Source organism: Oncorhynchus kisutch, unplaced genomic scaffold, assembly GCF_002021735.2.
Source record: "Oncorhynchus kisutch isolate 150728-3 unplaced genomic scaffold, Okis_V2 scaffold1062, whole genome shotgun sequence".
NCBI classification, from domain to species: Eukaryota; Metazoa; Chordata; class Actinopteri; order Salmoniformes; family Salmonidae; genus Oncorhynchus; species Oncorhynchus kisutch.
The window spans coordinates 79,126-95,367 of NW_022263007.1; the positions used below are offsets into that span (position 1 = coordinate 79,126).

General features: G+C 45.0%; 1 protein-coding gene across 1 annotated transcript; it reads right to left on the minus strand.

Moving 5' to 3' along the window:
* Nucleotides 1-102: 102 nt before the first annotated feature.
* LOC109879556 (cytohesin-4) lies at nucleotides 103-14,331 on the minus strand. Its single transcript, XM_031817543.1, has 13 exons — nucleotides 14,136-14,331; nucleotides 10,902-10,984; nucleotides 10,677-10,741; nucleotides 9,099-9,165; nucleotides 7,183-7,301; nucleotides 6,763-6,843; nucleotides 6,465-6,577; nucleotides 5,994-6,142; nucleotides 5,497-5,608; nucleotides 5,137-5,213; nucleotides 3,795-3,866; nucleotides 3,401-3,555; nucleotides 103-2,834 (listed from the first exon to the last, which is right to left on the minus strand). The coding sequence occupies exons 1-13, from the start codon at nucleotides 14,152-14,154 to the stop codon at nucleotides 2,753-2,755; spliced, it is 1,194 nt and encodes a 397-aa protein (XP_031673403.1). The 5' UTR covers nucleotides 14,155-14,331; the 3' UTR covers nucleotides 103-2,752.
* Nucleotides 14,332-16,242: the final 1,911 nt, after the last annotated feature.

Consider the following 16,242-nt stretch of genomic DNA (forward strand, 5'->3'; position numbering starts at 1 on the left):
TTAACTCTGATGGTTGAGAATAGGACTGGGAGAGAGGGAGCTGATCCTAGGTCTGTACTTACAGGCAACCACCACCTAGTAATCTGACATGTTCACAATGGCCTTTGTTTGCCATTTATTAAATAATCAATTGAACAATTAAAGAACAAGATAAGACATAAACATGAATAGAAGAACATGGTAGAGACAATAGTTCTGTATATGTACTCCCAGGTTCTGTATATGTACTCCCAGGTTCTGTATATGTACTCCCAGGTTCTGTATATGTACTCCCAGGTTCTGTGTGTGTACTCTCAGGTTCTGTATATGTACTCCCAGGTTCTGTATATGTACTCCCAGGTTGTGTATATGTACTCCCAGGTTCTGTATATGTACTCCCAGGTTGTGCATATGTACTCCCAGGTTCTGTATGTGTACTCCCAGGTTCTGTATGTGTACTCCCAGGTTGTGTATGTACTCCCAGGTTCTGTATGTGTACCCCCAGGTTCTGTATGTGTACTCCCAGGTTGTGTATGTACTCCCAGGTTGTGTATGTGTACTCCCAGGTTCTGTATATGTACTCACAGGTTCTGTATGTACTCCCATGTTCTGTATATGTACCCCCAGGTTCTGTATGTGTACTCCCAGGTTCTGTATATGTACTCCCAGGTTCTGTATATGTACTCCCAGGTTCTGTATATGTACTCCCAGGTTCTGTATGTGTACTCCCAGGTTCTGTATGTGTACTCCCAGGTTCTGTATGTGTACTCCCAGGTTCTGTATATGTACTCCCAGGTTCTGTATGTGTACTCCCAGGTTCTGTGTATGTACCCCCAGGTTCTGTATGTGTACTCCCAGGTTGTGTATATGTACTCCCAGGTTCTGTATATGTACTCCCAGGTTCTGTATGTGTACTCCCAGGTTCTGTATATGTACCCCCAGGTTCTGTATGTGTACTCCCAGGTTCTGTATATGTACTCCCAGGTTCTGTATATGTACTCCCAGGTTCTGTATGTGTACTCCCAGGTTCTGTATATGTACCCCCAGGTTCTGTATGTGTACTCCCAGGTTCTGTATATGTACTCCCAGGTTCTGTATATGTACTCCCAGGTTCTGTATATGTACTCCCAGGTTCTGTATGTGTACTCCCAGGTTGTGTATATGTACTCCCAGGTTGTGTATATATACTCCCAGGTTCTGTATGTGTACTCCCAGGTTGTGTATATGTACTCCCAGGTTGTGTATATGTACTCCCAGGTTGTGTATATGTACTCCTAGGTTCTGTATATGTACTCCCAGGTTCTGTATATGTACTCCCAGGTTCTGTATGTGTACTCCCAGGTTCTGTATATGTACTCCCAGGTTCTGTATATGTACTCCCAGGTTCTGTATGTACTCCCATGTTCTGTATATGTACTCCCAGGTTCTGTATGTGTACTCCCAGGTTCTGTATATGTACTCCCAGGTTCTGTATATGTACTCCCAGGTTCTGTATGTGTACTCCCAGGTTCTGTGTATGTACTCCCAGGTTCTGTATGTGTACTCCCAGGTTCTGTGTATGTACTCCCAGGTTCTGTATATGTACTCCCAGGTTCTGTATGTGTACTCCCAGGTTCTGTATATGTACTCCCAGGTTGTGTGTGTGTGTTTGGTGCTTGTGTGGCATGACGGTGACAGAAGAGTTGTTTGTGTGTTTGTATGCTGTCTCTATTCACCTCTGTGATATAAATACTGTGTTGACTTCCTGGTGAGATGTGATGGTTTCTCTCTCTAACCAATACAGTCTCATCTATAGTGCACAGAACAGGTACAATAACCAGGCGACTCAGAGATAGTATTAGCATACAGAGACAAATACATTTCAGTCATTTAACCGAGACCCTTATTCAGAGCAATCTACAGGAGCATTATGGGTCATGCGCCTTGCTCAAGGGCACATCAACAGTTTTTCACCTAGGAGGCTCGGGGATTCGAACCAGCGGCCTCGAGGCCACTGGCCCAATACTGCCGCCCCAGTACAGTTGGCAAAGCCAGCAACGATCGAGGTGGTATCTATTAGCATGATGTACATCCAGTACATAGAACAGGTATGATAAACCAGACACAGAGGTCTTATAACAGCATCTTAAATGGCACCCTGTTCCCTATTTAGTGCACCACTTTTGACCAGGGTCCATAAGGCTCTGGTGGAAAGTAGTGCACTGTATAGAGAATAGGGCACCATTTGGGACACAATCAAAGAGTCATACAAGGACAGTAGGTGGAATCAGACATGCTTGAGGTCGTATCTATCTGCAGTATGTACATGACAAACCGCTCTCTTGGCTTCGCTTCTGTCCCCACCTCAACAAACAGTATGTACAGGTCACGTTGACAGCTGTTGACAATGACAGTATTTAATCTCACAGGGTAAGAAGGAAGTCCTTTGACATGGTGGTGGTTGAAAAGGAGAAGTCCCTCTTCCAGACAGTACACAGTTCCACCTGTTTAATCCAGATAAAAGTCCAAATCAGTCCCCAGCAGTCTTCTCAGGAACTCTTCTTGCAACAAAACAAATTATCCCTCAATTCTCATTATGACAAAAGTTCAGCTCTAATTCCTTTTTAAGGTAGAAGGTCCTCATTCTCACTGTTGAAAGTGTCCAGGTTCCCAATGCTTAGTCAGTTCAACTGAACCTGAACCTAAGTCTATTGATTGTGCTATTTGCTGTAGGGGTTCCGTCTCCCTCTGTGATGCAGTACTGTGATTGATCCACAGGGGGTGCTGTCCTGTCTCAGTCTTGGGGAGCCTGGTTGATCACCTTCTTCTTACGCACCGACACCAGGTCATAGAAGGGGTCCTTGGTGATGCTGGCTCTGTAACGTGACATATCAGGATGCTGGGTTGTTAATGGTGTGGTGATTGCGTGTGTAGCCTCTAAAAGCGCAGCCTAGACAACATAGAGGAACTACAGTAGGTCACTGCCTAGGTCACTGCTCTACCGCTTAAATCAAATAGTTGGTAAGATGGAGACCACAGAGGTTCTTTTTAACGAGTGGCGAACTACCTTCACTAAAACCACTGCAAAGGTTTTGCCTGCAAACTTTGGTTTTGAATCGCGACGTTCTGGAATGTCTGCCTCCTGATTGGTCGGGAGACTCTAGTCACTGTGTTGTCTATCTATCTGTGTGTGTGTGTGTGTGTGTGTGGTGGAACTGGGAGGAGCTATAGGAGGATGGGCTCATTGTAATGGCAGGAATGGAATCAATTGAACGGTATCAAACACACCAAAACACATGGGAACCTTTGACTCCGTTCCATATATGCCACTCCATCCAATACAATGAGCTCGTCCTCCTATAGCTCCTCCCGCCAGCCTCCACTGGCGTGTGTGTATTCTCCTGTAGCTCCTCCCACCAGTGTGTTTTTCCATGCGTAGTACCTGATGCTCTCTATCCATGTGTCTCGTTCCTCAGCGGTAGCGGCACAGATCATGTACGACTGGTGTTTCCCCTCCACCACTCTGCCGTCTGTCTCTGTCTTACACGCCTTGATCTTCTGACCCCTGCTGTTGGGGTTATACAGCTCCAGACAGTACTGAGGAACACAGAGAAACAGACAGGAGCAATCAAGTCAATCACACGGAAGGATAAGTAAGGGTGAGTAGTGCATTCTTACTGGTCCGCTCTCACTCTCTCTCTTTCACGCACATGACGCACACACACACGCGCACACACACACACACACACACACACACACACACACACACACACACACACACACACACACACACTCACACACTGAAGGATGAGTGTCTAAGGGTATTGTATTCTTACCGGTTTGCGTGCATACACCACCTCTCTCACACACAGGTTCTCCAGAGGGATGATGCCTCTGGGCTCCTTGTCCTGTAGAGAGAGATGAGGTTAGAGAGGGAGGGATGATGTCTCTGGGCTCCTTGTCCTGTAGAGAGAGGTGAGGTTAGAGAGGGAGGGATGATGTCTCTGGGCTCATTGTCCTGTAGAGAGAGATGAGGTTAGAGAGGGAGGGATGATGTCTCTGGGCTCCTTGTCCTGTAGAGAGAGATGAGGTTAGAGAGGGAGGGATGATGTCTCTGGGCTCCTTGTCCTGTAGAGAGAGATGAGGTTAGAGAGGGAGGGATGATGTCTCTGGGCTCCTTGTCCTGTAGAGAGAGATGAGGTTAGAGAGGGAGGGATGATGTCTCTGGGCTCCTTGTCCTGTAGAGAGAGGTGAGGTTAGAGGAAGGTGTTTAGAGAGGGAGGGATGATGTCTCTGGGCTCCTTGTCCTGTAGAGAGAGATGAGGTTAGAGGAAGGTGTTTAGAGAGGGAGGGATATGTCTCTGGGCTCATTGTCCTGTAGAGAGAGATGAGGTTAGAGAGGGAGGGATGATGTCTCCTGGCTCCTTGTCCTGTAGAGAGAGGTGAGGTTAGAGGAAGGTGTTTAGAGAGGGAGGGATGATGTCTCTGGGCTCCTTGTCCTGTAGAGAGAGATGAGGTTAGAGGAAGGTGTTTAGAGAGGCAGGGATATGTCTCTGGGCTCATTGTCCTGTAGAGAGAGATGAGGTTAGAGAGGGAGGGATGATGTCTCTGGGCTCATTGTCCTGTAGAGAGAGATGAGGTTATAGGAAGGTGTTTAGAGAGGGAGGGATGGATGGAGGGAGTTGCAGTAGAGGATGGAGGGAGGGACCAAGGAAGGAGGGGTGTGGAGGGATATAACCGATGCAGAGGGAATGTTTTCATTGGGCAGGGAAGAGATGGAGGGAATGTTTTCATTGGGCAGGGAAGAGATGGAGGGATGAAAATCAATAGGGAAGTTAGAAAGGAAGGAAGGAGAAGGTGATGAGAGATGTAGATGAACTTAAAGGAGGAATGGAGAGGTATTGAAAGGGGTCAGTGAGATGGAGAGAGGGATGGGCATAGAGGAGTAGACAGGTAGGAGAGACTTACAGTGGTGTACTCAAAGTAGCAGAGACTTACAGTGGTGTACTCAAAGTAGCAGAGACTTACAGTGGTATACTCAAAGTAGCAGAGACTTACAGTGGTGTACTCAAAGTAGTAGAGACTTACAGTGGTGTACTCAAAGTAGTAGAGACTTACAGTGGTGTACTCAAAGTAGTAGAGACTTACAGTGGTGTACTCAAAGTAGTAGAGACTTACAGTGGTGTACTCAAAGTAGTAGAGGCAGTTGTCAGTCAGGATGAACCATCTCCTCTTCCACGTCTTCACTCTGCCTCCTGACCAACCAAACACACACATCTGACATACTGTAGATATGCTACGGCTTTTGTCTGTTTACTACCTAGACTGCATCCTACTGTTGGTTTGCTACACTAGACTACAGAGTCGAACAGGAAAGGGTAGTTGTTTAGGGTAGGCTTTTAATGTTCCAGGTGTGAGTTGTAAATCAGCTAATAACATCTCTGGATATCTGTGAAGGGCGGAGCTCCCCAAGGAGCAACAGTATTTAAGAGGTACGTCAGCTAAATGATATCATGGCCATGTTGTTGGGTGTCTCACCTAGTTTGAGGAGCCATCCCTCCCTGTCGGGGTTGAAGAAGGTGTGAGTCAGGTCGTTCCCATCATCCTCTGGGATTTTAAAGGGCTCGTTCCTGATGCTGTCGTACAGTTTCTGAAGAGGGAGACAGCAGAGAAGCCAGCTGATGAAGTAAGGGCCATTTCCTGGTTTGACATACATTATGTTTAGTTTTTATACAACTACATTTTTCCACTGCTATCAAGGTAGAATTCAAACCAATCAAACCAAACCCCATAGCTACATAGCGGCCGATCCCAATACTTCAGGGTCATGTGACCTATATGAACACTGTGAATGGCCGGTGTGTCTCACCATACACATCTCATTGGTCAACCAACTACTACTTCCTGATCATGTGACCTATGTGGCCTCTCTGATTGGCTGCTGTGTCTCGCCATGAACATCTCATTGGTCAATGAACTACTACTTCCTGATGATGTGACCTATGTGGCCTCTCTGATTGGATGTTGTGTCTCACCGTGAGCAGCTCATTGGGCAGGTCCCCTCCGTTGTTGATGCCTCTGTTCATAGAGATGAATCTCTCTAGAGGGGTCTTGTCCTTCACGTTGGGGTTGTGGAGGCTGGTGTTCAACATGATGATGGCAAACGACAGGATGTAACAGGTGTCTGAGGGAACACAGAGAAATGTAGACATTATACACAGTTTAAATTGGGATTTCAGGGAAATGAGAACACATACAGTACATCTACACACACACACACACAACTCTATACTGATCGATGTCTGTGTTGCCGTCACAGTAGCGAGTGGTTACACCACACACACACACACACACACCTGTAGACTGAAAGACTTCCGCGTTACAGTCACAGTAGCGAGTGGTTACACCACACACACACACACACAAACAACTGTAGACTGAAAGACTTCTGCGTTACAGTCACAGTAGCGAGTGGTTACACCACACACACACACACACACACACACCTGTAGACTGAAAGACTTCCGTGTTACAGTCACAGTAGCGTGTGGCGAAGGTTTCCATCATGCGGTCAATCTTCTGAGCCTCGCCGGGCAGACGGAAACTCCACAGGAACTGCCTGAGACATACAGACAGACATTCAGACAGGGGGTTCAGACCACTCAGGCTCACAGAGCTCCTGTGTTCTGCCTTCAGACTACAACTTCAGCCCAAGTCATCTACAGTTATTTGACCAAATGTATTCTGTCATTTTAACATAGCTGAGAATTGAAAGGTTAGTTGATGAACAGTCCGTCAACCTACCTCAGTGCCTGTACCAGGTTGAGGTCTGAGAACTCATGGAGGTCCACAAAGGCTTTCAGCGTCTGGAGGTGGAGGTCTTCTCTGTAAAGACACAAGCAGACCATCATCATCATCATCATCATCATCACCATCACCATCACCATCACCATCACCATCACCATCATCATCACCACCACCACCACCACCACCACCATCATCATCATCATCATCATCATCATCATCATCATCATCACCATCATCATCACCATCATCATCACCACCATCATCATCATCATCATCATCACCATCATCATCACCATCATCATCACCATCACCACCATCATCATCATCATCATCATCACCACCATCATCACCACCACCATCATCACCACCACCATCATCATCATCACCATCATCATCATAACCATGTCCCTACTGTACCTCTCTCCCAGGTAGTCTCCAATAGCAGTCTTATTGAGCCCCTCCTCCTTGTAAAGGAACTCTGCTATTGGCTGAGGGTTCCTCTCCAGAAGCTTGTTCTCTACCAGGTAGTTTATACCCTAGAATGATTTAAAACAGACATCAATTAACCAATACATCACCCAGTCAATTAGACAATCAGTCAGTCAGATACTATAAAACACTTGAAATATAACACTTTATATATAGATTTTACAGTGATAAGAGTGAGTAACACACACACACACCGGCCTTCCGATCTGTGATTGGTTGTTAAATGCTGCTGTTTGTCTTGTTTCAGAATGAGCTCACAGATTCCATCTGTTTGACTAGACTTCCTAAAAGCTTGAGACGGAATTAGGGCACCGTTTATAAAAAATGCACTATTCCTTAAAACTCAATATCTCTTCCTCTTTCTCATCAGCACTGTAACTGAGGGGAAAAGTTACATTCTGTGTCAATAGTCAACTGTTGTAAATAGCTTTAGCCACTAGAGCAGTGGTCACCAACCCTAGTCTTGGAGAGCTACTGGATGTAAATAGCTTTAGCCACTAGAGCAGTGGTCACCAACCCTAGTCTTGGAGAGCTACTGGATGTAAATAGCTTTAGCCACTAGAGCAGTGGTCACCAACCCTAGACCTGGTGATCTACTGGTTGTAAATAGCTTTAGCCACTAGAGCAGTGGTCACCAACCCTAGTCTTGGTGATCTACTGGTTGTAAATAGCTTTAGCCACTAGAGCAGTGGTCACCAACCCTAGTCTTAGAGAGCTACTGGATGTAAATAGCTTTAGCCACTAGAGCAGTGGTCACCAACCCTAGTCTTGGTGATCTACTGGTTGTAAATAGCTTTAGCCACTAGAGCAGTGGTCACCAACCCTAGTCTTGGTGATCTACTGGTTGTAAATAGCTTTAGCCACTAGAGCAGTGGTCACCAACCCTAGTCTTGGTGATCTACTGGTTGTAAATAGCTTTAGCCACTAGAGCAGTGGTCACCAACCCTAGTCTTGGAGAGCTACTGGATGTAAATAGCTTTAGCCACTAGAGCAGTGGTCACCAACCCTAGTCTTGGTGATCTACTGGTTGTAAATAGCTTTAGACATTAGAGCAGTGGTCACCAACCCAAGTCTTGGAGAGCTACTGGATGTAAATAGCATTAGCCACTAGAGCAGTGGTCACCAACCCTAGTCTTGAGGGAGCTAGTGGTAAGTACAGGGTTTTGCACCAGACCAGCAGTAACACACGATTTAACTTCAGACATCACTTGACATTCCACCAATGTCTTTCCCTGACTCAGATAGCTGGTATATTCTTTACCTAACTCTGTATCTAGTCCAGGAGAATATAAGGTAACGGATGACAACAGATGCATGTTGTGAGATGGTTGTCACAGCTATGAACTATGGTGCTGTGGTTGAACTTTAACCACAGTGCGTTGTCTTGATGAGACACGCACAAGGCATTGCTGCTGTTATGAGAGATGCATCTTCCTGTCAGAAAGGAAGCCCATAGTGGAGCCTCTGTTTGACCTGAGAAGGTGGCTCAGGCACACGCACACACACACACACACACACACTCACACACACACACCACTTACATTCAAAGGTGATATGAGTGGACTGTACTACTCTCTCAGACTAAACCTTGTAAGAATTGAGGAAAAATGTAATAATTTGTTCCAGCCACAACCTACCTATACAGAGCTGTGGTTCATAGGTCAAGTATGATGTCATCATGGCTTCAGTGTCTGTGTACGTGTGTACTTACTTGTAGGTGGTCTCACATGCTCCTAACCCCCCCCAACATTTCCTCCCCCCACACAGAGGGGACAGGATGTGGTTTGCTCTCGCTACTCTCCTCCCCTCTCTCTCTCACGATGACAGACCATTTGTTCACTCACCTTTTTAGGCTCCATGTTGAATTTCTTCTTCCCGCTTGAGAACTGCTTTCCTTTCTCAAGGACTTTGCTGCATAGAGAGAAAACAATAACAGAATAACTTCTTAACCAATGACCTTGTAAACAAACACGATGCAGTGAAGTAGGTCGGTGTAATTCATTGTCTGGGTTGTTAGCTACAGGACAGGAAATTATAAGACATGTTCAACTAGTGAAGAAGTGATTCATCAGCAAAGAATAATATGTTCATAAAAGATGACCACATAGTTAATAAAGGACAACACATGTAAAGGATGGATAAGGAATGAACAGGGACTGATTAGGGGATGAATAGGGGGTGAATAGGGAATGAATAGGGGGTGAATAGGGGGTGAGCAGGCTATGAATTGGGGGTGAATAGGGAATGAATAGGGGTTGACCAGGCTATGAATAGGGGGGGAATAGGGAATGAATAGGGGTTGAGCAGGCTATGAATAGCAGGTGAATAGGGAATGAATAGGGGTTGAGCAGGCTATGAATAGAGGGTGAATAGGGGTTGAGCAGGCTATGAATAGAGGGTGAATAGGGGTTGAGCAGGCTATGAATAGAGGGTGAATAGGGGTTGAGCAGGCTATGAATAGGGGGTGAATAGGGGTTGAGCAGGCTATGAATAGGGGGTGAATAGGGAATGAATAGAGGTTGAGCAGGCTATGAATAGAGGGTGAATAGGGGTTGAGCAGGCTATGCATAGGGGGGGAATAGGGAATGAATTGGGGGTCTAGCAGGCTATGAATAGCGGGTGAATAGGGGGTGAATAGGGAATGAATAGGGGGTGAGCAGGCTATGAATAGGGGGTGAATAGGGGGTGAGCAGGCTATGAATAGGGGGTGAATAGGGGGTGAGCAGGCTATGAATAGAGGGTGAATAGGGGTTGAGCAGGCTATGAATAGGGGGTGAATAGGGGTTGAGCAGGCTATGAATAGGGGGTGAATAGGGAATGAATAGAGGTTGAGCAGGCTATGAATAGAGGGTGAATAGGGGTTGAGCAGGCTATGCATAGGGGGGGAATAGGGAATGAATTGGGGGTCTAGCAGGCTATGAATAGCGGGTGAATAGGGGGTGAATAGGGAATGAATAGGGGGTGAGCAGGCTATGAATAGGGGGTGAATAGGGGGTGAGCAGGCTATGAATAGGGGGTGAATAGGGGGTGAGCAGGCTATGAATAGGGGGTGAATAGGGGTTGAGCAGGCTATGCATAGGGGGGGAATAGGGAATGAATTGGGGGTCTAGCAGGCTATGAATAGCGGGTGAATAGGGGGTGAATAGGGAATGAATAGGGGGTGAGCAGGCTATGAATAGGGGGTGAATAGGGAATGAATAGGGAATGAATAGGGGGTGAATAGGGGGTGAGCAGGATATGAATAGGGGGTGAGCAGGCTATGAATAGGGGGTGAATAGGGAATGAATAGGGAATGAATAGGGGGTGAATAGGGAATGAATAGGGAATGAATAGGGAATGAATAGGGAATGCACAAGCCTAATGGTTAAAAAGAAGAACAGTGATAATGGTTAAGGAAGGATAAAAGATTAAAGGCCACTCACTTCTCCTCTGTAGACTCAAAGTCTTGAACTTCAGCCATGACTTTGTCAATCTCCATCTTTAGCTTCTGGAAAAGGATGTTCAGACAAGGGTGATTCATAGACCATAGACCTCTGTGTGTGTGTGTGTGTGTGTGTGTGTGTGTGTGTGTGTGTGTGTGTGTGTGTGTGTGTGTGTGTGTGTGTGTGTGTGCGTGTGCACGTGCACGTGCACGTGCGTGTGTTTACCTGGATGTCCTCTAGCAGGTCTCTCTTATGCATCTTCATGCTCTCAATCTCCAACCTCTCATCTGCAGTGAAATCTGAAGACACTGTAGTGGAGACATGACAACAGGAGGGTTATTATCTGAAGACACTGTAGTGGAGACATGACAACAGGAGGGTTATTATCTGAAGACACTGTAGTGGAGACACAACAACAGGAAGGTTATTATCTGAAGACACTGTAGTGGAGACACAACAACAAGAAGGTTATTATCTGAAGACACTGTAGTGGAGACATGACAACAGGAAGGTTATTATCTGAAGACACTGTAGTGGAGACACAACAACAGGAAGGTTATTATCTGAAGACACTGTAGTAGAGACACAACAACAGGAAGGTTATTATCTAAAGACACTGTAGTGGAGACATGGCAACAGGAAGGTTATTATCTGAAGACACTGTAGTGGAGACACAACAACAGGAGGGTTATTATCTGAAGACACTGTAGTGGAGACACAACAACAAGAAGGTTATTATCTGAAGACACTGTAGTGGAGACACAACAACAGGAGGGTTATTATCTGAAGACACTGTAGTGGAGACACGACAACAGGAGGGTTATTATCTGAAGACACTGTAGTGGAGACATGACAACAGGAGGGTTATTATCTGAAGACACTCTAGTGGAGACATGACAACAGGAGGGTTATTATCTGAAGACACTGTAGTGGAGACATGACAACAGGAAGGTTATTATCTGAAGACACTGTAGTGGAGACACAACAACAGGAAGGTTATTATCTGAAGACACTGTAGTGGAGACACAACAACAGGAAGGTTATTATCTGAAGACACTGTAGTGGAGACACGACAACAGGAAGGTTATTATCTGAAGACAGGGGAGAAGAGAAGGAGATGGTAAAGAGGAGAGAGGAGAAGAGAAGGAGATTGAGGAAGAGGAGGGGAGAAGAGAAGGAGATGAGTAAAAGAAGAGAGAGGAGAAGAGAAGGAGATGGAGGAAGAGAAGGAGAGAAGAGATGGAGGAAGAGAAGTAGAGAAGAGATGGAGGAAGAGGGAGGAGAGTGGATTGAAAAGGAAGAGGAGAAAGAGGAGAAGAAGAAGAACATGAGGAGGATGATGGAGGAGGAAGAGGAGAAGAAGAAGAACATGAGGAGGATGATGGAGGAGGAAGAGGAGAAGAAGAAGAACATGAGGAGGATGATGGAGGAGAAAGAGGAGAAGAAGAAGAACATGAGGAGGATGATGGAGGAGAAGAAGAAGAACATGAGGAGGATGATGGAGGAGAAAGAGGAGAAGAAGAAGAACATGAGGAGGATGATGGAGGAGAAAGAGGAGAAGAAGAAGAACATGAGGAGGATGATGGAGGACGAAGAGGAGAAGAAGAAGAACATGAGGAGGATGATGGAGGAGGAAGAGGAGAAGAAGAAGAACATGAGGAGGATGATGGAGGAGGAAGAGGAAGAAGCGTGCGTTCAGAAGCACCAGAAGTCCACAACATCTCATCAGATGGCCGACAGTTAAAAACAAATCCCTGTTACGTACATCTGCAAGATCATCTTAACCAAATGAAAAGCACATTATAGGCAAACCACTGAACCGGCCACAGGAGAGATTTATAGCATGAAATTAACAGGAAGAAGGCCAGAATATGACTAGTATCGTTCATAGGAATGATACTAGTCATCACCACAAGCCATTCAGATACAGCACACAGGTATCCCATCACATTGTGTTTCCACTCTCTCTTTCACAACCCTTCATCCCACAACTGTCTGTCTATACTCCCACCTGATGAGCTCTCGGCTCCTAACTTTGTGTGTGGTATGCAAATGCATGAGCTACTGTGTTAATGCAATAGTGAATGTGATATTACCCAGTTCAGTTATAGCAGGCTAGATATCCATACACACCATGTCGGGGTGTTTTCTATGTGTTGGTGAAGCTGTGAAAAGTAATGCATTAGGAGGAATATAAAAGAACTGCAAAGAGCTTCTAACCAAACTCACGCTGTTTATCTTCATCCAAGCTTGGCAACCATGAACCATGGTTGGGGGGGGGTGGGGGGGGGGGGGGGGGGGGGGGGGGGGGGGGGGTGCGTGTGTGTGTGTGTGTGTATGTGTGTGCGTGCGTGTGTGTGTGTGCATGTGTGCGTGCGTGCGTGTGTGTGTGTGTGCGTGCATGTGTGCGTGCGTGTGTGTGTGCATGTGTGCGTGCGTGTGTGTGTGTGTGTGCATGTGTGCGTGCGTGCGTGTGTGTGTGTGTGTGTGCGTGCATGTGTGCGTGCGTGCGTGTGTGTGTGTGTGTGTGTGCATGTGTGCGTGTGTGTGTGTGTGTGTGTGTATGTGTGCGTGCGTGTGTGTGTGTGTGTGTGCATGTGTGCGTGTGTGTGTGTGTGTGTGTGTAGGCATGCATCCATGCGAACCAGAAGAGGGTGTTGGCTCTAACTTAAGAGGTTAAAGAAAAATATCAACAAGCAGCAGTTTTGGTTAGTTAGTGTTAGATATGGGCTATTATACTGCTGTTAAACAGCTAACCACTAGTTCTCTGTTCTACAGCCTTCATACAGCCTGTAATATCACACACTGACATGACCAAAATACTATTTAGCTTCAAAATAATCTGTGTAACTCCATGAAATTAAGTTTTGGGATGAGATATTTATGTAATAATTTACAATGCATTTTAACAAGAAATGCAATTTAGCTACATAATAACCTTTTTTGTATCTCAAGGAAATGAAGTTTGGAGATGTTATATTTATGTACCACATAATAAAACAAGCCAGGTCCCAGACATGTCTGGCTTTTGTCAACTCATGGCTATAGCATGGCAATGAGTGACAAGGACTTGGTATGATACCACAAACAGACTGTCACTCGGGCTACAATAAGTCCTCCATCCTTTTAGGTGTCATGACAACTGAGCATGAAGTAGCCGTTCATTCATCAAGGTGTTACCATTCCCCTTTCTGTCATGATCATTCTTCACAGTGTTTCGAAACAGGAGGGATGTCAGTGGAAAGGAAGGAAAGGACATAGTTCCTCTTGCAAGACCATGAAAACGTATATTAATTTGTAGAAAATCTGTTACAATATCGTTAAAAACAAGTAGGGTAATTCAAGATAATAATGCCTACCACTATGATTACTTTTGGTAGCAATGCTTCTATTCACAGGTGAGAATAACATTTTAGACCCTGAATTGAAATGCAATAACAAATTAAAAAGTGAACTTACCCATTTGGCAATCGGTCATTGGCACACAGGAGAAACGGTCAAACTCGGTAGCCTACGGACCCTATAACCTACAGGTATTATACATTACAAAGTAACAAACCGGTGTCATCCATGCAAACTCCACAGCTCAATAATGTAAAGTGACAGTCAAGATTATCTTGTTGCAACACACCCTCTCTCTCCCGTCACATTATAGGCTCGAGGCTACTTGTGAAAATCAACGTCGTCAGAACAGAAGTTGCTACATCCGCAATGATGTAGCAACTGCCTCAATGTAGATTTATGTTATAGTTTACAGTAAAGTGTTTACTTGAAAACGAAACAAATGTTATAATCAACATGACGAGTAGTTTATTGTATTTTGTGTAATGTATAAATAGACTTTGACGAAGTGGTTATTGACACGTTGAACAGAATTAACCAAAAACAGACTGAGGGAAAGAAAACGGTTCCTCCTTGATAAATTGCACTAAAACGCCCTCTAGTGTTTTAAATGACCATTACAGTTCAGTCAACAAGGCCCAAAAGTTATTTATAGATGAGGCAACTTATTTTCATTGAAAGAGTCAGTGACAATGAAGATGATGCTGATTATAATGTATAATGTATGATGAATATTTCAAACATATCTTGCATTCAATGTGTGATGGCAGGCTATCTTTTTTGTGTGTGTGGGGGGGGGGGGGGGGGGGGGGGTTTTGTGTGTGTTTGTGCATGCTGCAACAGTGAAAGAGAGAGAGAAAGAGAGACAGAGAGAGAGACGGAGATAGGGAGAGAGAGATAGCGAGAGATAGGAAGAGAGAGAGAGAGAGGAAGAGAAAGCGAGAGATCACTCAGTGATCGATAGAGAGAGATCACTCAGTAATCGAGAGAGAGAGAGAGAGAGAGAGGGAGAGAGAGAGAGATCACTCAGTAATCGAGAGAGAGAGAGAGAGAGGGAGAGAGAGAGAGATCACTCAGTAATCGAGAGAGAGAGAGAGAGAGAGAGGCAGAGAGAGGAAGAAGAGAGACCAAGACCTGTAAAGCCAAGAGCTGAGAAAAGAAAGACAAGAGTTCCCTCATCCAGCTGGTCCTGAGTTCACAAACCTGTTCTACTAACACTGAAGCCTCAGGACCAGAACATCCAATCAATCAGGATAAACCAAATTACAACACAGTCAAAACAAAACTATATTGCTTATTGGGAAACACAAGCACAAAGCAAAATGCAGTGCTATCTGACCCTAAATCCACAGTACATCGTGGCTAACTATTTGACCATGGTTACTGATCAAAACCTTAGAAAACCTTGACAAAGTTACAGGCTCAGTGAACACAGCCTTGCCATTGATGTCAAAATATAAAACAATTAGAGAGTGTCATTTTCCCAAATTTGAAATCCTTATTCAAGGTCTCAAAGACCTCTCTGATGAGGATAGGCTACCCGTCCTGTTGGGGAGGACGCAGAGAGATGCCTGCCATAAAAGGGGCAGTGTTTGACAGACCAATCAACCTAAACATGTCCTCTACTGTATACTTATTGTTATTGTTCAGTGTATGGTTATTTGACCCTTGGTTATTGTTGTTACTGTTGTTATTGTTGTTACTGTTGTTATTGTTGTTACTGTTGTTCCATTGACACTTTTGATTGTCATTTTTATTTATTTTTATATTGTAAATATCCAAAATAAGCTTGCAATATGTACATTGTTACTTCATGCCAATAAAGCAAAATTGGAATTGAATTGAGAGATTACTCAGTAATTGAGAAGGGAGAGAGAGAGGAAAGAGAGAGAGAGATTACTCAAGTAATAATATATATATATATAGAGAGAGAGGAGAGAAAAGGAGGGGGGGGGGGGAAAGGAGGAAGGAGAGGGGGGGGGGAGAAATAGAGAGGATCACTCAGTAATCAAGAGAGAGAGAGATTACTCACGTAACTTGAGAAGGGAGAGAGAGATACTACTCAGTAATTGAGAGGGAGAGAGAGATCACTCAGTAATCAAGAGAGAGAGAGAAGAGAGAAGAGAGATTACTCAGTAAGGAAGGGGAGAGGGAGAGAGGAGAGAAAGAGAGAGAGAGGAGTGAGTGCTGTAGCAACTTCCTGCTGTTGCATGAGGCATTGAGT